The sequence below is a fragment of the Thunnus maccoyii genome, chromosome 22 (genome assembly GCF_910596095.1).
Source record: "Thunnus maccoyii chromosome 22, fThuMac1.1, whole genome shotgun sequence".
NCBI lineage: Eukaryota > Metazoa > Chordata > Actinopteri > Scombriformes > Scombridae > Thunnus > Thunnus maccoyii.
This window is the reverse complement of record NC_056554.1, coordinates 20,668,282-20,691,080: the sequence shown is the minus strand read 5'-3', so window position 1 is coordinate 20,691,080 and position 22,799 is coordinate 20,668,282. Positions and strand designations below refer to the sequence as shown.

The 22,799-nt window shown below is 41.0% G+C and overlaps 1 protein-coding gene across 4 annotated transcripts in view; it reads right to left on the bottom strand.

The window, feature by feature from the left end:
* exoc6b (exocyst complex component 6B) overlaps positions 1-22,799 on the bottom strand; it is a 113,663-nt gene that overhangs the window by 71,047 nt on the left and 19,817 nt on the right. For all 4 annotated transcript variants that reach the window (XR_006093410.1, XR_006093409.1, XM_042400684.1 and 1 more), the window contains exons 7-10: positions 14,502-14,696; positions 11,119-11,187; positions 1,486-1,569; positions 1,070-1,116 (exon numbers count right to left, since the gene is read on the bottom strand). Coding sequence is in view for 2 of the 4 variants with exons in the window: in XM_042400684.1 (XP_042256618.1) it covers positions 1,070-1,116; positions 1,486-1,569; positions 11,119-11,187; positions 14,502-14,696 (395 nt within the window). In the remaining 2 variants the exon portion in view is untranslated. The remainder of the gene's footprint in view (positions 1-1,069; positions 1,117-1,485; positions 1,570-11,118; positions 11,188-14,501; positions 14,697-22,799) is intronic.

Below are 22,799 nucleotides of genomic sequence, written 5' to 3'. Positions count from 1 at the left end.
TGTTAGGTACAATAACAATGTTGTTATTACTGATCTGAATGATGGCCAAAACTATCAAATTCCACTCAAGTCAAATGAACCTTTAATTTCCATTTAAAACAGAAATTATTTGTTGATATTAACAGAAACATTTGTGTCTGTTTTTATCATTTTTACCTTTTCCTTTGATGACAACTTTCTCATGTGATTGCTGTGTGTAAATAAAGGTTTAATGAATGAAAAAAACGGCTTTACAGTTGTTATTGAGAGTGTGCAGTCAGCATAGTTGAGTTGGATGGATGGATGGATGGATGGATGGATGGAAGAACAACAGCAATGGATAAGAGACATGGGATGGCACTTTCCAACACTTCAAATGGGAATAACAGACCTGAGAGTGTGTGTGTGTGTGTGTGTTAGTGTGTGTGTGTGTGTGTGTGTGTGTTAGTGTCCAGCCTCGGTGATGTTTATAGAAGCGTCTGCTCCAGTCAAGACAGACAGAAGGAATAACAGCAATAAGCCAACCGCCATCACACACACTCTATCAATCGTCACCGCTCTCTGTGTGTGTGTGTGTGTGTGTGTGTGAATGAAACGTAGAGAATTGGATGGAGTGATGGATGAGAGGAAAAGTAAAAAAGGAAGAGAGTGTGGGCAGAAACAGAGAGAGAGAGAGATGAAAAAGGGGGTGGAAAAAAAAAGAAAGATGAAAAAGATGTCAGACGGTCAGAAGTCACTCAAATGAAATGAAATGAGGTGTCGCTAAAAGTTGAAATGTTTGCTTTCGCTCAGAGTCTCTCTTTCTCACCGTCTTTCGGGTCGGTCTTCTGCCAAGTTACACAGAGAGCTTACAATGGGCGGATGGATAGATGGATGGATGGAAGAATGGAAGGATAGGACGGACAGAAATGGGCTTCCAAAACATCCTTGATACATATCAATACTCCATTTTTTAAAATATTTATTCTATAGAGATGTTTTCATTTTGTCTTTTTGCATCTTCAGATGAGCAAAAATCAACTTAATCTACTTTTGATTCAGTTGGAACAAAAAAAAAACAGATGAAGAGGTGAAATACGGATCGACTTACCCGACAATCTGATTGAAGTACCGCCGGTATCCCTCCAGAGTTTCATGCTAGAAATGTTTAAAAAAGGAAGAACGAAACAAAGATGGAGGGAAGGAGAAAAACAGAGAGAGGGATAAAAAAAGCACAACAGCAAAAAAAAAAAAAAAAAAGGAAAAATATAGAAAGATAAAAACAAATCAGCACCAAAAAGTTCTTAACTTTCAATTTACATCAGGAAAAAAAATGGCTTCTTACATTTAATACACTAATTTAAAGCATAAAATCTTCAATTTGTTCAGTATTCATACCTGTGAGTTATAGATTAGGGGATGTGTGTGTGAGGAAGTGTGTGTGTGTGCAAAGGGACAGGTAAAGTGTAGTTAGGAGTGTGTAGATGTCACGAGCGCACACACACAGTGAAGGTGCAGGGGTCATACCATGTTAGAGTGAGGCTGCAGTACGAGGCGAGCTTGTTTCCTCCTCTGCTTTCTGTAGTAGTTCTCAAACACATCACGCAAACCCTAGAACACAAATTAGAGGTTAAGACCAGTGTGTGTGTGTGTGTGTGTGTGAGTGGATGGGATGAATCTGGGAGTTTGAGAACGCCAAAGTCATGAACACCGTCATAGCGGCACCTGGAATTATAGATAAAACCAGTTTTAAGTGACGAAACAAAGCTGAACATCACTAGAGAATATTCTGAAACTACAAATGGGTCGTAAAAGAAAAAATATACATAAGATGCGTTCGTTAGGTACAATATTCTCCATTAATTTCCATTTTTTGTATTGATTTTGATTGAATATCAAGACAACGACTTGCAATCTGCAATAAAAGAAACACCTACTGCAATAACAGATGTACGTGATGTCATCAAATTAAGGATACACTAGTTTTATTGACAAACTGATCAATCATTTACACTATACTAGTTAAATGTGTATCCATATAAAGAAAGCCAGTTTTCCTCAGTTTCATCTACTTATGGCATCAATAACATATTTAATGTTCAAAAGTTGGGATTTCACATCACTACTAAAGATATTTTATGACCTTGTAAGACTTTTAACGAACTTAAGGACTGGTAAATAACTAAATGACAAGCCAAAACCAGTTTGGTTTAACTTCATCTCAGGATATTGTTGTATTGTTGAATATTCAATCCCACATTTCCGTGTAATACCTTTTCAGCTGTCAGGATTAACCTCGCCGCGCTCCTTTTTACTAAACTGGAAAAGTTAAGATGCGGTCCAAACTGTGAGGCTGCATTTTACCGCTGACAATAGAGAGGTAGGCAGCCAAACGCTTAAAGGATGTTTGAGGCTGTTACTGACTTCAGGAGGAGGAGGGTTTTTTTTTTTTAATGAGGTATAAAACCAAAAGGTTAGAACCACCACTGAACGATGGGAAAGTTGAGATAAGGTCATGAGAGTGAGAGAGTGTGTAAGAGGAAGATAGAGAGAGTGTGTGTGTGTGTGTGTGTGTCTCTGATGACTTAAACTGGTTGCTGTTCAGTTTTAGTTGGCGTCACTGGTCAGACATCAAACTAAAAACACAACGTCGGCTCTCTAAACTTGACCACCTCGTATCTCTTTCCATTACACAGAAGCTCTCTCTCTCTTATCTTTCTCTCTCTCTCTCTCTCTCTCTTTGCTGTGTTGTGTGCCTATCTAGGGCCTAAACCAGGACCCACAGTCCTCAGTGAGCTCAGAGATAAGAGCCCAGGACTGGGTAGATAACTGGCCCCCCTTTACCTTCTGACCAACACACACACATATATATATCTACACTGCTGCCCACTGAGGTCTGTTAATGACATTACTCTATATATGTACATATGCGCCTGCTATCGCTATGATAGGAGCAAAGATATTGGAATAAAAATAGAGTTTAACAAACACACCAGTGTTTTAGTAGCTATAGAGTACCCCTAGACTGTGTTTTACCGCCATTTCGTCCAACCACGAGTCATTTTTCTCACTTTTCTTGAGCTTCATCAAATAAATTAATCTGATCTGATCATTTCTGGCATCTGGCACCTGTCGCTACTTGATGATGTTCCCAATAACAAGTCCAAATTTGGATCTTTCTGCCATATGTTTGACATCTGACATTGTTATAAAAGGTCATTACTTCCAGTAGCCGTCTTGCCGTCCGACTACAGCCGTCCAATCGGTAAGTTATCAACTATTCGCCAACTTTTGATCATCGTTTCTATGGTTCCAGCTCCTCAAATGTGAATATTTTCTGGTTTTTTTGAGTCTTCTATGACAATAAACTGAATATCTTTGGGTTGTGGGCAAAACAAGACATATGAGGATGCCAGCTTTGGCTTTGGGAAACTGTGATTGACATTTTTCACCATTTTCTGACATTTTATGGACCAAACAACTAATCCATTAATCGAGAAAACAATCAACAGATTAATCATTAGCTGCAGCCCTACGTCTCTCTCCATCTTGTAAGGTTCACTGGCTCTACCTCCGCTCTCTCTCCCCGCAGCCCAATTAGTTCATATTGGACTTTCTTTAAGTTGAATAAGTTCACTGAACCCATAAGCTGCTTACACTGTATGTTTCGGAGCTTTGCTATGCGTAAGAGATTTACTATATTTCTGTAACAGTTAATTCTGCATGCCGCTACTTGACCGAGTTAATTCAATAAGAACTAGCTTAACGTCGCACTGTGCTACATCATTACTGTACTGCTGAGTCATTACCAGCAGTTTTATGTCGAATGCTTTAATCAGTGTGATTTCTTGTCGCCATTAAGAAGGCAAATCTGGGTGAAAAGTGCATTTATGTAGCAGAAATGTAAAGCGGTCAGTCATTTAGTTGATGTATCAAGACGTGTGCAGTGTAACTGTAGACTTCTAGACAACGGAAATGGCAAATAAACACATCTCAACTAAACTTCAAGTGGAAGTCTAACCAGATTCAAGTTATAGTGGTGAACTGGATAACCCACCACAATAGACATGCAACATCAACCAATTAAGAAGAAGATATTCCCTATGAGATACTGTGATAATAATCAGAATGGTGCAAGCTTGGTCTCAGTTACTAGATGTATTTTTCTACTGCTGGACATTCAGTTAAAAAGGATAATAAAGCTATTTAGACTTGCACTTCAATAAAGTTGGGGGACGATGGTCAAAATCGAACCAGAAGACGAGATATCCGGACTTTTAGTCCACAACACTGGATCCTAAATGTCCCATCATGCACACAATATCATAATTCTGGTGACTAGCAGCCCTCAGGACGAGTAAACGGACCTTTATGTGTAAAATCGGTGGCAGCCACTTTATCAAGATACCTTTCTCTGTGTATATCCAGAGGTTTTTGATGCTTCTAGGGTCCACTTCCATTTTCCACCAATGCTACCTGGAAAAGACGACTAGCTTCCACTGATCTGTGCTAATCACAAAACTTCTGATGTCTTTATGTTGCTTCTGTCTGAGCCTCCAGTTGACATGGATATCCTCAACTAAAACAATAGCTATTCAAATAATAAAAAAAAAAAAGTTACAAGACACAAAGTGCAGTATGTTAAAAATAAAGATCTAGAGGGGAATGTTGTATTGAAACACACAACTATGTTCATTAATTCTTTAATCTTACCCTTGGCTGAACAATGTCCATTGAAAACATCACAAAAGTTGCAAACAAAACAATAACATGGATGGTAGAGAACGTGAACCTCTGCTGGTTAAGATCTGGATAATGTTTTGGAAGTACTTTTAGTTTGATGTGAGGTGACAAAACTTTAATTCCCAGTTTGACCCTCAGCTGAACAATGTGTATTCAACAGACGAGTGGCAGCGAATGGCCATGAACTCTTCATTATACAGTGTTCGCTGTCCCTGAGAGAGAGCACAGAGGTGAAACGCAGGGCTGAGATTGTGTGTGTGTGTGTGGGTGACCTCTGCAACACCACATAAACAGTGGAGGCAAAAAAGAGAGAGAGAGAAATACAGATTGTGCAAAGTAAAAGAAAAGAAAAACATGGAGCCTGAAGAGAATTAAAGCAAGAAAGGGAAAGACAGAAATAAATGGAAATAAGAGAAACAAGACTCATTAAGTTGTATGAGGTCAATCAAACTGACAAGTTGATGACAGAGACAAAACAATGAGAAATAAACAAAGGAAAGAAATAAAAAATGAGCACGAGGACAGAATGAGAAAAAAAAAATGACGAAAGCATAATAACAGGCGAAGAGAAAAAACAGAAAGAAACAAACACAAATAAAAGCGAAGACGCCAAAAGAAGAAAAACATTAAGACATAAAGAAATAAACAGAAAAGGTAAATAAAGAATGACAGAAAGCGAGAGCAACAAAAAATAGAAAGACAAAACAAGAAAGAGAACGAGAGAGCGAAAAAAGGAAAGGACGCCAAAACAAGACGGCGAGAGCGACAGAAAGAAGCAACAAAGAAAGAAAAGAATGACAGAAAGCAAGAACAAAAAAATAGAAAGACAAAACAAGACTGAGGAAACAGAACTATGAACTAGTGAACGAACAAACGAACGAAAGAAAACAAGACAAAAGAGAAAATTCCTGATATTAAAGAAACAAAACAAGAGAGAATATATGGAAGCAAAAAAAGAAAACAAATGAGGAGAGAAGAAGAAGTAAAAGACACAAAAAAAGCAGAACACAACAGGTAAAATGGTCTAATAACATCTCTGGTGTCAGAACAACCCAGTGACTTCCAGCTGGCCTATACTGGTGCAGCTCAGAGCTCCCAGTCTGACCAGTGTGATGGACCGGTTGCTGCTGCTGCTGCTCTCCTCTCATCAGCTCTAGTCAGTGTTTTGGGCTTCAGGCCCGTGTTTATATTGATCACAACTCTGTCCACATTTCTCAGCGTGTGCTCTATTTGTGCGAGTCGTAACAAAAGGAGTATTGTTCGTGGCCCCGTCGCTGCTCTGCTAAGGCTGGAAAAATCATGCGCTTTAAACATGGAAAAGAGAAGGAGAGATGGAGAAAGAAAGAGAGAGAAAAGAAGGAGAATGGATAGAAGAGGAGAAGAAGAAAAAAAAACGGGAACAAAGTGGAGGTCTTGATTGCAAATGGGATTCCACATCCAGGTTTACTAGAAAAATAAATGAAGCTGTTACAGGCGCGTGCCTGTGTGGGTACAGGTCATTTTCGACATTTAACAATCAGGCTGTGTGTGTGTGTGTGTGTGTGTGTGTGTGTGTGTGTGTGATTTTCCAGTCGACCCCCTCCCGCCCCCCCTCCTTTACCAAGTACAGCAAACTGTGCTGGACATTCTGGCTTTCTTTTCTAATGGTAAATCCACTTCTTTGCCCAATGGCCTGTCACTCAAACCGCTGCGACACCGCTTTAATGGATAAAACAGTTTCTCTGCATGTGTGTGTGTGTGTGTGTGTGTGTGTGTGTGTGTGTGTGTGTGTGTGAGAGACAGAAAGACAGAGCTAAGCCGACCTCAGAGGTGAAGAGGTCAGACCTTTCAACACCTTCCCGAGACACAACGCACTCCTCCTCCCCTCCTCCTCCTCCTCCTCCTCCTCCTTCTTCTTCTTCTTCTTCTTCTTCTTCTTCTTCACCCCTTTCTTTTCAATCAACCTTCCCTCTCTTTCATTTTTTCCTCTCTCTCACCCCTGTAGTTACCTAACCTGACGCGCCAGATGGTTTGTTACACAGAAGCATCTGAGGAGTCGTCCTTGGAAACGGTTTGGAAAAGGGCGGACTAATAATAATAATAATTCTTGGCAGGTGATTGGATGAACCACCTGTCTGTCACAGGCTGTCGTCACACCTAAACTCAGCTCCTCACAGGACGCCGATTGGTCCGGACACAAGCGCATAACTTGAAGCCTGACAAGATGGATCCTCATGTGATCTTGTGAATCCAGCTGCCTCACAAGGTAAGTAGTTGTCGTCTCGTCTCATCCCCCCCCCCCCCCCCCCCCCCCGTAACCTCTCTCTCCCTCTCTGTGTTGTGTGTTGTTTTCAATCTCGTCTTCCTGTTTTTGCCCCTTTAACCTCCAGGCGACCTCCCTCTCTTTTCCTCCTCCTCTCTTCAATCCTTATCGGGTCTTTTTTTTTTTGCTGATTCATTCTCCGCTCTCTTTTCCTGTAAACTCTGCCTCCTCTTTTGTCCTTTCGTCTCATCGCGACAGCGATTTCAAACATTTTAATCCTCCTTTTTCCACTTTCTCTTCTCCTCTTTATCACTCTTTATTTCACCCTTTTCCTTCCTCCTCCCCTTCGTCTGTTCCCTCCACTACCTTCAACTCCTCTCTTCACTTTTCCCCTCTTGTAACCCCTCTAATTTCCCCCATTTACTTTCTCTCCTCATCCTCCTGTTGCCCTCCTTCCCTCTTTCTATCCCTCGCTTCCACCCAATCCACCTTCTTTACTCTAACTTCATTTAAAGAACCATTATAGTGGTTTTGGATGTTGTAGCCCTTAAACTACATATTTCTTAATCTTTAAACACTTACTGTTTCCAGTTGGTTTCCATACTGTTTGCAACTGTTATCTACTATCAAGAACATGTACTCCACTTTAAGTTATTCCACTTTAAGTTCTGTTCACACTTTTATCACATGTGAATGCAGATGCTAATGGCAACAAATTAGAAAACGTTTCCTTGATGGCCGATTTACAATTTACTTTGCCAACATGTTTTAAACGATCCATTTCTTGAGGTCCTTGTCCGTGTAGATCTCCGGGCAACAAAGCTCATGAACCATGAACCTGAGGGTCAGTACTCCTACAAGGGGTCATGAGATCAATCTAGTGGGTCATGAGATGATTGCACCGGTAGGTATTTTTTTAATACGCAAAACTATAGACTTCTCTCTGAACTACTGTACTTTTATTTCTTCGGGCCTCTTGTAGACGTACAACCTTGTGACGAGAGGCCGTCAGGAGATGTTGCTTCATATTAAGGGATCACAAAAAGTCAGGAAATGGTGATAAATGTCGATCACTGTTTCTCTGATCACAGGACAAATCAAACAACACATATTAGGTTGCATCTTGGGCTTGATACAACCTAAGATGTTTTGTTTTGTCCCGATCGACGAAGAGCCGTTTCACACCTGAAAGTCTGAACTGAGGTTCATGTTTTTGTTATATTGTAAACATTTAACCCGGTTAGTTTTGGTTTCACATTGCAAATTATGTGAGCTGAGAACACTAAAGAAGTTTACATAACATACCTACGCCATAACATCACTTACATGTGCGTCTCCCTATACTTAACATTGATTGGTTTGTAGACGGGCGCGTGTCTGACATCAGTGTGTTGTCAATTCGTTGGGGAGCTTTCTATCACCATTTGAATTAATAGAGAAAAATGAATGAACAGATTCATTTCATTGCAACTATAATAATATTATTATGGCCAAACCAGACTCAACCGCTTTAATGGGTGAGCTTGTTGGGCGAATGCCCAGAATGTTATCCATCATAAAGAGGAAATTTGTCCTTCTCATTAGTCGACGCAACACTTTTTCTAACAGCGTTGCACAGAGCTGTAAACTGCTGCCACACTTTCTTTATCTTCAGGTGACTTTGCTCTCTCATCCTCTCCGAAAATACCCGGAAAGTGTCGGCACATTTAGTTTTTTCCAGTTGACTTTTTATGACGTTGTCAGAACGTATTTCAATTAAAAACTCAGTCTCTTCTCCCTGTGGGTCATTTTTCCAGTTTTAACGATAGCCTGCCGCAACTTTCTGTAATTGCTCCGAAAGTCCGAACCATCCAAAAAATGTTTTAAAACTAGAAACGAACAGAACCATGGTTCAGTTCGATCCAGACCGAGACCACCTCTTTTTCATTGGACTGAGGGTTCGGCTGTTGGGTCTGCGCTGTGGTCCAGTGGAGGTTTCACACCTGTAATTTTGGTTTGGATCAAACTGAAAAGTGTCAAAGTCCGAACCAAACGAGGTAGATGTGAAAGAGCCTTCAGTTTACTGTTATGAAAGGAGGAAAGAAACCAGAAAACATTCACATTTAAGAAACTGGAACCAGAGAATTTTGCCATTTTTTCTTATAAAAATGACTCAAAACTATTAATTTCCTGTTAATCCACAACTCGTCAGAGCTCTACATGCTGAGTTTTGCAAGTAAATTTTCAAAGCGGACTTTATAACAGCTACATTTTATTTATAAAGCACATTAAAGACACTCAAAGACGCTTTACACAAACAGAAACTTGAACTGAAACCAAAGGTTGCCTGAATTTTGTTGTTCTTGTCGCCTTTTTTGTCTCTCAGCTTAACCTCCTTTCCCTCCCTCGACATCATCAAATTTTCCCTTTTCTCACCCGTCTAAACCTTTTTTGACCCTTCTCTCATCTCCGCTCTCTCCATCATCTCACCCCTTTACCCTTTCTCTAACCTCCCTCCCCTCCCCTCCCCTCCATCGCTCTTTTTGCCCGTTCACTTTCTCCTTCCTGTCAAAGTTCATGCACTTCCTGTCCCCCTGCCAGAGAGCCCCCCAGACACACACACACACACACACACAAACACACACACACACACACATACAACAGAAACAGTCGACCCTCTGGCTGTGTTGGCCCGGTCACAACCCCTACAAGCCTGCAGGCACACACACACACACTCTCTCACACACACACACACACACACACACAGACCCCAAATGTGCAACTAACCCAGTCATGGCCCAGTCAACACCTCCACCCATGTCGCTTTCGCTCTAACTGAGATGAGACACACACGCGTTCTCTCTCTTTTTCATACACACTACGGCCGCCTGGTTGGAGCGAAGCCAGGCTCGAGCCAGAGGCCTCATCTTACACAATCATATACCTCTCTGAACATAAAACCTCGTGGTAATTCTCCCTCGGGGCTGACGATATATACTGTAGTCCATGAGACGACACAACTTTGTCAACTGTCCTTTTGATATCTCTGCTTGTTAAAAGGTAATTATGAGCATTACTGCACATCAATGAGCAGATCTGCTTTATGGTAAAACTGGATTTATAGGATTGTTGCATAAATAATGTAAATTATCTAGATGTCTCAGGTAAATTTGCTAGATTAGCCACATCGTCTGGTTATTTCATCTATAAACTGTTTCTCAACTGAGTTTCCAGAAAAGCAACAATTGAATCTGCCGATAATTTTCTCACTTTATTGATTAGTTGTTTGGTGAGTAAAAGATCAGAAACACTGTGAATGCCAGCTCAAGGTAGAGTCATCAAATGTCTTGTTTTTTTTACCAAGCAGCAGTCCAAAATCCCAAAATATTACATTTACTGTAATTTACAACAAGGAAAAGCAGCCGACTCTTCATCAAATCAAGAACTGTCCCTTGAAAAATGACTTAAATGATTAATGAATTATCAAAAGGATAGTGCAGTGCAATTAATTGACTAATCGGTGCAGGTCTGATCACAATATGTATGAATATAATGATATAAAATTAAATATACTGTGATAGAAGATCAACATATCACCCACCCCTTATTGTCTATTGTGTTCTCTCTCTAAAAAACAAAACAAAAGCAGAAGTAGCTGTAAAGATCGTTTTCAATCTTCAATTAACTGCTAATTAACAAGAAGTAAAACTACTCGACTTCTTTATCCTAAATTATCTTACATTTTTATATCTATCACAATGTATATTGTCTATTTGTACTTGAGAAAAAGTTGGAAACAAAATTAAACTTGTTGAACTTGAAGGTTAATTCATGAAAATGGAAAAAGCAGCTTGACAAAAGTTGTGCTGAGAATTTTCTTTTGTCAAAAATTAAACATGATGAAAAGTTTTTTTTGAAGTTTTGCTCCAAGAAGATTCAGTATAAAGTCTAATTTATTATCTGGTAAACCAAGTAGATACATGATGTGCAACACAAGTTAGTTATCATGTGCATGGTGGGGGAGGAGATATTTAAAAGTGGGAAGGAGGTAAACTTGGTTAGAGTGATGAAAACCGGAGTCCTTGTGGATGAAGAAGAGAGGAAGAGGAGGAGGAAGAGGAGGTAATGAGAGATGAATAGAGATGAAAGTTAAGGAGATAAGAAAGAGAATGAAACAGAGGAGAGGATAAACTCACCAGCACAGTGTAGATATGCAGACAGCGGTAAACTGGAGAGAAATCCACCAAGTCCTGAGCTCCTGGGACCTAAACAGAGGAACAATTATATACAATCAGACACTTCATCAAGAAAAAACACACACATTTACATATTTATATTCCATAATCTATTTCACCATTACTTCCTTTTTATTTATCCACTATTTCTCTTTATATGTCACATCAATAAAGCAAATATTAACCAAATTTAACCAAACAGTCCCGTCTTTCCTTCCCTTCTAAGAGAACAGTGACAGATCTGGCACAGTAACAAAGCCATTTATGTTTCTTTAATCTTTATATTTACACTGTAAGACTCTAAAACCCAGGATTTTATTTCTGTTATTACTACCTACTTGTTTCATTTCATGTATATTTTGATGCACTAACTGTTTACTTTTCTATATTTCTGTGGAAGCTTTGGCAACATGTTTTTTGACTTGACACTGAACTGAAGTGAACTGAAGTGAGACAGACAGGGAGAGGGCGGGTAGAAGCTTAAAAAAGAAAAACACTTATTTTCACACTTTCACATTAATTGTTTTTCAGGGTACATTTTCTAAACACCGCTGCCGAGAGACGCATATAGAAACACAAAGAAAAGAGAGAGAGAGACGGTCTCACCAGCCGTTCATACCTCTTTCATTTCCATTTATCCCTCCGTCTAACCATCCCTCATTCCATTCCTTCCTCCCTTTCCCACATCCTCTGTCTTTCGGAGAACAACACAGTGGGCAAATTACCCATTTTAACACACACACACACAGACAGACACACACACACACTCTCACAGACACACACACACACAAACAAAGCCAAAAAAAACAAAACATGTGCCCTCTTGCCCTCTGGAAAGTTTGCCTTCTGTAAAAATCATTGGAAGAGCAGCACAATGCCAGCTTTGATGTAACCACACACACACACACACACACACACACACACACACACACACACACACACACACACACACACACACACACACAGAGTCCTGAAAACAATAAGAACAAACAGCGAGAGTTGTACCACTTAAAGACATAGGTGGAGGGATGTTAGAAAGAAATAGAACAAGAGCTAAAAAAGGTGAAAGAGGTGAAAATAAAAAAAGATGGAGAAGTCTGAGAGGAGGAGAAGAGGGAGACGGATAAAGGAAAAAAGAGAAAGAGAGATATTTAATAGACAAAAACAGTGGAAACAGTGCGAAAGAGCAGAAAACAGAGGAAAGACAAGCAAAGAAATGCAGGTAAATGAAAGATTGAAGTGAGGAAAGCATAGAGGAGAAAAAGGGGGGGACAGAGAAGAGAGCTCACAAAAGGGAGAAAGAGAAGAAGAAGAGCACGAAGCGAAGAACAAAGACAGCGAAGAAAATAGGATGAAGACCCACAGGGGGATGACTGTAAATGAAGGGAAGGGGAAGAAAGGGAAAAGACATGGCAGGGGCAGGGATGGCGTGAGGAGACGGGACGCTGATGGTTGGCATCACCGCAGGCATCGGCGCCAACGCGGTCGTAACCCTGGCGACCGCGGGGTCAGGCCTTTGTTCGAGCCAAGGTCTTCCCGTGAAGAAGGTTGAGTCGAGTTTACAGGACGTAAATAAGCCGAGAGGACGACAGGGACCTTAAAACAGAATGGTAGCGCGAGGGTGACAAGTTCAGCTTCATTGTGCTTTTCCTTTCCTTAAAGTGTGAACACAAAACGGCAGCATAAAAAAGAACTTTGATCCCCGCGAGGGATGACTCGAAGAGTTCATTGTCGAAACGCTTTGTGTTGTGCGTATCGTAATAACTGACTGAATGCCCACAAGTTCAGGATTCAGTCTGTAAACATATTACTGATGAACTTAAACAACCTACTGTTCCTCAGACGGATTTAATTGTAAATCAAAATACGGTGGATTGAGGTCGTAGTTCTCAGCATTTGTGACCGTTTTATTAAGAAAATCTCCTCAAAAAAAAAAAACAAAGTAGGGCTGCAACTAACAATTATTTTCATTGTCAATAAATCTGTTATTTTCCTCAATGAATAGATTAGTTGTTTGGTCTATAAAATGTCAGAAAATGTCGATCACAGACACACTAACCCTAACCATAACCCTAAAGCCCAAGGCGACGCCCTCAAATGTCTTGTTCACACTCCACAACCCAAACATATTCAGTTCACTATCACAGGAGACTAAAGAAACCAGAAAATATTCACATTTCAGAAGCTGAAACCGGTGAATTTGGGAGATTTTTTCTATAAAAATATAAAAACAACAAATGGGCGATTAATTTTCTCTCGATTAATCGACTTATTGTTGCAGCTCTAAACTGTAAAATAAACAAATCAGCAGGTTGAGAAGTGTTGGATGAGACAACAGTTGTGTGCAACAGAGGGGTCACGTATTATTTCCAGCAAAAGAAAGAAAGACATCGGCATCGGCTAAGACATAAAGTTCCTGCAATTGATTAAGAGGATTGATGGAATAACTGACACTTCAGCATGAAACTGCATCCTAAATAAATGTTGCTGCCTGTCCTATAACAACATGACATAGCTGTGAGTGTAATTAAACTACTCTCAGACCAACATTTGTACCTAAAGTACAAGTAAAAAAGGACGAGCTGCAGCCCAGTTGGTCGACTTGTTATTTCCTTCATTAAAAAGTTACACATCCACTTCAGTCAATGTCTGAATGATCAAATGAAAACAGGGCACCATCAAAAGTGAGCTTGTGTTATTAGAAATGCTGGTTTACGTGGACTACGTGCCGCTATGGGTCTAACATTCACTATGACTTAATCCACCACAAACTCCCAAAGCTCGCTCGGGAACGCCGGGCCAACCCTAATGACATCTGACTACTGGGCAGAAGGGAAACACGCCGTTTAGAGTCGAGGTGATTTCTATGGAAAGGAAAGGTAAGCAAAGGAAAAGAAGAAAAAAAAAGGATAGACAAGGAGAGCCAAGGGCAAGAAGGGACACATGGAAGAGATGAAAGGAGACTGAAAATGGAAAAAAAAAAACAACAAAAGAAATAAGCGACAGGAAGCGAGTAAAGAAAAGAGGCCACACTGGAGGATTATCGGGCTTCAAAGCAGATTCGTCCATCCCGCCAATCACAGGAGGGGGGGGGACTAGTCTGGAGGTTTGGTCGGGACTGCTGTGATCAACGAGGATTATTCGGCAGTTTGAAGAGTTAAAATTCAATTTCGGCCACTTAGGGGACAAATCTGAGCAACTCCGACAACATCTGTGTGTCGGGATCATGAGATCAGACCCGCCGACAGCCGCCGCTCAAGAGACGGACGGACGAAGCAAAACGAGGTGAAACCAGACAATTACAAGTTCATATATATGAGTGTGTGTTTTTCTTTCTCTCTCACTTCTTCATCCTCTTCTTCGTCCTCCACATCCAGAATGCCAGAGTCCTGTTCCGACAATGGACTGCCACCCTGCCCGTCGCTCTGCTGCGTCGCCCCCGCCGCCGCCGCCGCCGCCGCCTCTTTCCTGGGGCGTCGGCCAATCAGGGCCCTCGGCTGCGTAGAGACGGAGCTGTCCAACGAGCGCTGTAGCTGGGCCTGAAGCAAACACATTAGAAAGCCATACAGGTCAGATTCAAAACACTTGGATAGTCATGGTGTACTTTATAAGTTTGTGATATACATTGCAGGTATTTTGTGTGTTTGGGGAGGTTCATTCTCTCTTTTAACCTGATTTGTTTGCTTTAACATTTTCCAGAACATTTGTCAGAAACCAAAGGATGAAGAGGAACTTGTTGCATTTCATTTTTGGCCTCAACTTCAGAGCAACACAGCAGAAGCTCTTTGATTTTGAGGGTTTACTGATAACACTAACAAACTTTCTGCAATCAAACTCCATTGTAGCTGCCTACAAATATATAATATATATAATATATGATATAGGAGAGACAGAGAACAGCTTCCAGACAAGTCTCATAAGAAAACATTGTGTCAATCCTCTTAGGAAAGTGACAAATACAGTTTCAACTTGGCCTAGTTCTCCTTGTTGAGACCTTTTTTCGGGGGGAAAAAAGCTTAGAAATTGCAGATGGTGTAATGAGGTCACCGGTTGAGAGACCTTTGAGCCACTCCTGCCACTCCTTGTCCCATGAAAATACCCTTGGAAATGACCTATAAAAAGTGATTTACCAAAGCACCTAAGAATACACCAGAGGGGAAAATAGCAAGACAGGAAGGGAAGAGCAGGAAGGATGAAGAGTCAATGAAACCTAAAACAAAGCACATAAAATTAGTGCTGAGGACTTGAAAGCGGAGGCAGAGATAGTTTACATGTCTGATCTATGATCCTTCGCTTGTCAAAACTTTGATTTAAGTTCAGACGGATTAGCAACAATCATGTATGCTTAAGTTAAGAGTCTGAGATTGATGTGTTGATACAGACTCTTGAAAAGAGCATAAATTTCAATGTATTTTCAAATAGATTGCTATTTTTAAACAGAGCTGATATGTAGCATACCTTTTTTTTTTTTTGTAACGTTAAAATAAGCACGTCTGTGATGCTTCCCAAAATAAACAGACATAAAGAAAGGTGGGGCAAAAGAAAGAAGGAAATGGAAAGATCTTCCACAAGAACAATGCCATGGGCAATGTAATATCTGATGCAACCTGTGTCCTGTCTATGTCGCTCTTTGGGGAAAACAGGTATTAAGGGAAATGATGCATTCTCCCTCTGCGGCAGTGTTGGGTCGGGAATACTAAAAATAAAAAAATAATAAAAAACAGGAAGTTTTAGTTGGAAATTAATGGAAGCTTGTATCCAAAACAAAACGAAAACCAGGTCACTTCCTTATAGAGACGGCCAAGCCTACCTCCAAATATTTTTTGGGAGGAAAGCACTTTTCTTTATTATTCTACACTTTATACTTGAACATAACATGTTTTTAACGCCAATATCTGAGTACGAATAAGGCGGATTTGTCCAAACGCTACTAGCTCGGACTCTCATTCCCACGCCGAGCCTCCTTCACAGCATGCCCACCAAAACATTTTCTGTGGGAAAACCTTGTTATGGGGGGGGAAAAACCCTTTAGTGAGATCTTAGTGAGTGCATCTTTCCATCCACACCCAGATCCGCCTCAGGTCCTTTAGAAAAATCTCCGTGAATGCAGCGGCTTCCTTTGCCTGCCGGCGCCGGCACGTAGGCTACCCCGTGCGCTTAAATCTGTCGATAAGGACGTCAATAAATACGTCAGAGACTTGAAGTGCCTCGATTTCAGCCATTAATGACAACAGTAATGAGAAAAACTGGTGTGCATAGGAGGGTGGATATGTGCAAACCCGGAAGAGCACAATATCAGTAATGTTGGAAGAATACAATGCCATCTTTGATCTAATGCCCACACACATGCACTCGCACATACACATAGAAGACTAATGAGTCATATAAGACAATAAGTACAAACAAAATCAGTGGAAAGTCTCATTCCTCTGCATAAAAGGGTATGGGGGAGGCGAGCGGGGACACAAACGTGCCAAGTTGTGCCCTCTCTTCTAAAGAAAGAAGAATAGGTAACAAACAATCTCTAAAAATACTCTCAACCAGTCTTTTCACCTCTCAAAAAATCAACAAAAACTCCTCAAGATAGCTGAAAGAGGTACAGTAAAAGATGGAGAGAGTGACAGAATAATCTACGAGATTCTTCATACATAAAAGGAAACAGCACAGACCTCAAAAACAACGAAGTGAAGAGTCTTGTTTTTGTCAGCGACGCATTTTTCTCCGCATGACATTCCTCCCTAATCTTTCAAAACTGTTGTTTTCTCTTTTCTCCCCCCACATACAAATTAACATAACTGGACCTCTAAAAAGACGTGCAAACTCATGAAAGACAGGCATGAGAGAGGAGTGAATCATTTAGAAAATGGATCTTTCCAAACAGTATGCGACACTGCAGATACGGACGTCAGCACCTACGTCAAATACTTCCACTTGGTGGTTGATTTTCGGCTCTTTAAGCATTCTTCAGCAGGTATGTGGACAAGTGAATGTGTGTCTCGAGCATCCACTGGCTGGGTTTTTCTTACCCAGCACACAAGCATCAAGTTCTATTGCAAGTAAAGAGTCTTTTTAACCCTCTTCTTTGTTTGGCGTTCGTCTTCAGGGGCGGCGTTCGGCGTGGTACTCGAAGTTCAAGTGCGGGAATGTGCGTCACCTCTTGCGTAAAAACCCCCCGTAAGAAAATGGGGAGAGTAGAGGAGGAGAACAAAAGAGGACAAAGTGGAGGACAAAGAAGAAAAAGGAGGTGAAGGACAAAAAGTGTAGGGAAAAAGATGGTGAAGAGAAGAAGAAGAGGAGGTGAAAAGAAGGTAGTAAGGAAGGAAAGGTAGTGAGAACAAACTGCAGGGGATGAGGAGCAGAATCCGTTTAGTGCAAAGTGACTAAATATCTTAAAAATGATCTGACATTACACTGTGGAAAACACCGCAAGGGAGTGCCGGGGGTTAAATATGTGCAAGGGGGTGGCTTTGCTGACAAACTTCAAGGGGCGATTTGCAGTCTTCTCTTTGCATTTGCGGCGCGAGCGAGGAAACTGACAAAAATTACAAGTGAAAGAGCAAAGTTGTAGAGATCTCTTCGATGACAAGTGGTTTGAACCAACTGTTTATTGTGGGGGGACAAAAAAAAAAAAAAAAAAAAAAATCGCAGTAATTTGTGAAAAACCCGGCGTTCATGCCCACTTTCTGAAGAGGGAATTGAGGTTTACGCAGTGACAGCGCAGACTGTTTGCAGTTTTGAAGAACTTTTGGGAAAACAAATGTAATTAACATTACCTTACATGCAAAAGTAATTATTGCTGACAGTAAATTTCATATTGTTTTTCAAAACAACTTGCCACCAATTAAAATATGTCTGGAAAAAAAAATGTGTTTGACCAAAAAAAAATGACAAAACAAGCTGAATGTTCTGTATTTAAAAAAGATGATACAAGCCAAACTTCATAATATTACATTTTAATATTATAAGCATGTGTGAGGAATATAACTCTTGAACTATCAGCATATTAAGACACCAGGTATGTCCACCACTCACATATGAATGTCCAAAAGCTGTCAATCAAGGCATTAGTATCAGTTACTGTATATATATATAAAAACCAATCCATTTCTGATTTATTTATTGTAATCTATTGACCTCTGGGTACCATGGAAACCAAAAAATACCCCATTTTATGATGCAGAAGCCATCAGTTCAATAAATAACAATGTGCAACAGCAAGCAATGAAAGTGGCGCCACTTTAAAAACGCCTCTAAATGTTTCTGTTGGTCTAAAAAACCATGTTTGAACTTTTGTTCCTACCAAGGATGTAGAGAGGCTGCATTACGTTATGCACATTATATTTTCTCCAAAGAATAAATCATCACTTTGGGAAATACACCGATTCCCTTTCTGGCCAAGAGTTAGATGAGAAGATCGATACCGTTCTCATATTTGTCCGTTAAATATAAGTCTACAGACGACAGCCGGTTAGCTTAGCACAAAATCAGGAAACAGAGGAAACAGCAAACATGGCTCTGATAACAAAATAATGCCAACCAGAAACCACTACAGCTCATTAATTAAAACATTATATTGTTTGTTTAATCTGTATGAAAACCAAAGTGGAAAAAGGACAAGTTGTGATTCTAGAGGGAATAATGTGCCAGCCTCCTTAAAGTCTACTTTTGTCCATTATACAAACTGAGTTTTGGTGGTATTGGAGGTTCCTCAATCCCTTTTTGACTTTGGCACAACATGCGTCTGTAGCATCAAGTATAATAAAAACTAAATTACCAAAATTTAATGTTGAATGTTTGGTCAGATTTTAAGTCTTTGACCAGATTTTTTCTTAATGTTCTCAACCATGAAATCAAGCAAGCACATTTTCTACTGTATTTTATTTAACCAAAGCTGGGAAAGAAAGTTTATTTTGGTGAATTTGGAGGAAAGTACTGAAAAAAAAGTTTGGGTTTTGTATCAGCACAGAGGCACAAGGGTGGAACTGGCAAAGTATCAAAAAATGCATAATATTCCCAGCTGTACTCAAAGCACAACTGGTTTGTAGGACAGCAATGACCAGTCAGTATAGATTGATTCATTAGCGTCTTGCCTCTGGTGTGAATTTCAGGTTAATGTGCACTGTGCAGCTGGATTATGTAGTAAAATATAAATATCAATCAAACTCTGTATAGAAAAACACTCCGTATTAAATGACTCCGATCAGAATTGAGGGCAAAAACCTGACTGGGACATCCCTACAATAGATCACTTTTTGGCAGGCAGAGCCCGAGCCAGAAATAATGGTGTCCAATGTCAGTGAACTGTGGAGCATTATTCGGTAGACAACACACACACACACGCTGAGTGACTGACACACCGACCCATAACAGTCTATTTTCGTTTTCCGTGTGATGGTTCAATACACCGACCCAGCGTGTGCCCTCCGCCACCCTCGCTGCATGCGCACGCATGTGTGTGTTCAGTAACTAGATACAGGTAATCAATCTTCTTCCACTTCACAGACGCAACAATCTGTTTCCCATTAGTGTGTGCAAGTGTGTGTGTGTGTGTGTGTGTGTCAAAAACTACCGAATACACAGCAGAAGCTCTGAACTTGTCCTCTGCTGTGACTGAATAAAAGAAAAAAAAAAAAAATAGAGGAGCAAGAGAAGAGAAGAAGTAGGTAGATGGAAAGATGAGGAGATGGAAAGAGTGGAAGGAAGAGAAAGAGAGATGGATGTGAGGAGCGAGAGAGGGAAATGTGATGTGACAAAGAGGAAGAGAGAGAAAGAGGGGAATGACAAGAGGAGAGGAGAGAGTTCTGATAGAATGACAAAAGACATTTGGAGATGATACCGGTTTAAGATTCCTCCACTTTGCTTTTCTTTTTCTACCGCATCTTGTCTTATTCTCATCCTCGTCCATGTTTTCCCATCCTTGGTTCTCCTTCTTTTTTTTGCCCGTTCTGACCGAAAAACGTCAAGCGCTGCTTAAAAAAGAAACACAAAGGGCTGCATTGGTGTGATTTGGATACCGTGATACAATGAAACATGATCCAGGAAAACCAATTTGTGTCTGGAGTTTGAGGGCTTAGTAGATGACACAGCACAAAAAGGTTTACAACAGTATGTAGGCGGGTTTTTATAATCACATTGACAAATTGTTTTATCCTCTGTAACATGAACAGTCAATTCTACTTTTCTCATCAGGACAAACTAATCTACCAGGAATGTGCACCTGCACATATCTGATTGGCCGACGTGTATTGTTGGATGACATTGCGTTGCATCGAGGAAAAAAAGTTGAGTCAGGTTCAACTTTTTTTTTTTTTTTTTTTTGCTCAATGACGCTGTGATCTTTTGCTCTGTGTGGGGGAGCACCGCAGACTTTATGATATCAGCCTGATAACAGCCCTGACCCAGACAGATGTGGGAGTGGAAACGGGCATCAACGCAAATATTAACGTGTCAGAATTATTTCATCTTCTCTCGCCTCGTACGACGACTTCCACGTTGCTCGTGCTGTTAGGTGAGACAGGGTCCATGGCAACCAGACAGCCGGTATCATCATCATCATACACGCCGCTCTCCGGATGCCGTCGTTTTGTTTACATTCTTGCTCCTAGAAGTCAGTCTCCCTTGGCACCTCCTTCTGATGACATCACGCGGGTTGTGAAAGACAGCGAAGCTGTGATTGGCCGGGTACCAACGTGTTGTCTGACATGTGTCTCTCGGCCAAGTTTACGGCGAGAATTTATGACTCTGTGGTCTGAACATTGCATCTCCTTCTCCTTCATCTTTTTGTTTATCTTCCTCCTCCTGTTCTATCTCTCCGCCTCCCTACGCTATTCATATTCCTCCTCACTCATTTTTCCTTGATCTTTCATCTTCCTGACTCCCTCTCCTCTTTCCGTTTCACTGGTGTCCTTCATCCCTTCTTTTTCACCTAGTCCCCTTCTTTCTTTTTTGCATTCACTGTCCTCTCCTCTTTCCTTCTCTTCTTCAGATATCCTCAGTTTCTTTTACCTCTTCATCTTCTCTTCTTCCATCTCCTCCTCTTCCCTTTATCGTTTTTTCCTCCCTCACATTTCTCCCTTTACATCTTCATCTCTCCATTCTTTCCTCTTCCATCATCATCATCTTGATCCTCTTGCTTCACCTCTCTTCTTATTCCCTCCTTTTTCAAACCATCATCCTCCTCCTCTTCTTCTTCTTCTTCTCCTCCTCCTCTCTATCCCACTTCCCTTCTCATCCCTCTTCCTCCTCCTCTTCTCCAGGCATATGGCAGCAGACAATAGCTCCATTGTAAGCCCTCTGCTCTCCTTCGTCTCCTCCCTCCCTCCATCCCCTCCTCCCCCTCCTCCTCCTCCTCCTCCTCCTTCCCCAGATCTATTTATTTTCACATCCTTGGTCAAGGGAGCTGTAACGACGGCTGGGTACAGAGAGTTAGAGCTAATTTGGAACAGAGCACACCAGAGAGACACACTGTCTGAGAGAGTAAAGAGATGGAGAGACAAAATGAGGAGAGAGAGAGAGAGAGAGAGAGAAAAAATGATGAAGGAGGGACGAAGGAAAGGAAGGAAAGAAGAAGAACTTTCAATTTGTACATTCGTTCACACACACACACACACACACACACACACACACACAAGCCTTCTGATTGAGTGCGAGCACTCAAAGCCAAACATTTGATACAACAACATAATCCCAGTATCAGTATCAGTACTGCTGGACCACTGGGGCTTCCATAATCTCCCTTGTAATTAGTGGTTAGAGGAGTTAGCGGTTAACTTCTTCAGTGACTGCAAGTGGATTTTCTACGCCAGTGATTCTCAAATTGCGGTCCAGGAACCCCCCACCTAAGGGTCACTGCAGGGTTTCTGAAGGGGCGCCTGCAGACGAATTGAACATCTAAGTGGGTGTGCGGATGTGGGGTTGGGTGGGGCGGTGGGAGGGGGAGGGGGGGGGTGATCTGAAATTCACCACCTGAGACGAAATCCTCCTGCAGTTACAGGCCTGGTGGTGAACTGTAGTTCCAGCTTTGGCAAAGATACCACAGGGACTCCAAAAGAGTTCAGTGGATGAACACGTCATTTATAAAAACCTCCCATACTGTAGGTGTTCAACTGAACATCTGGAGACTCTGAGCATATAAAAAGGTCCAATCATTAATCTATCCTTTAATTTGTCACCTGCTGTACAATATGTTTAACTGAAGAATGGGTGAGTTTGTTGGAGGACCTTTAAAACCTCGGGTCAACCAGCAAACAGCAACGTTTTGAACCAAGAGGAAGAAATGATCCTCTAGTGACATCTACAGGACAAGAAAATACATGAATGTTAGTTCCAGTATTGTTGTTTTTTTCCCCTCAAGGTGTAAAGAAGTGGTTACCTGGTGTGTATCTATACAGTAAAACTCCCTTTGACATCTAATAACTAACACCAAAGACTGTATTATAGCCCCTGAAATTCCCTGTCAGCAAAACACAGAAATTGGCACTTCTGAAAGCCTTGAATAATGTGATACTTTTCAGGGGTGGACACTTGTTGATATTAGAACTTAAATCCTGAGTCTCTATTGAGCCGTTGACTCCGTATCTACTAATCCGAAGTATAATTATCGGTCATTTAAGGAAGAGAAAATATTTCATTGCATGACAGTT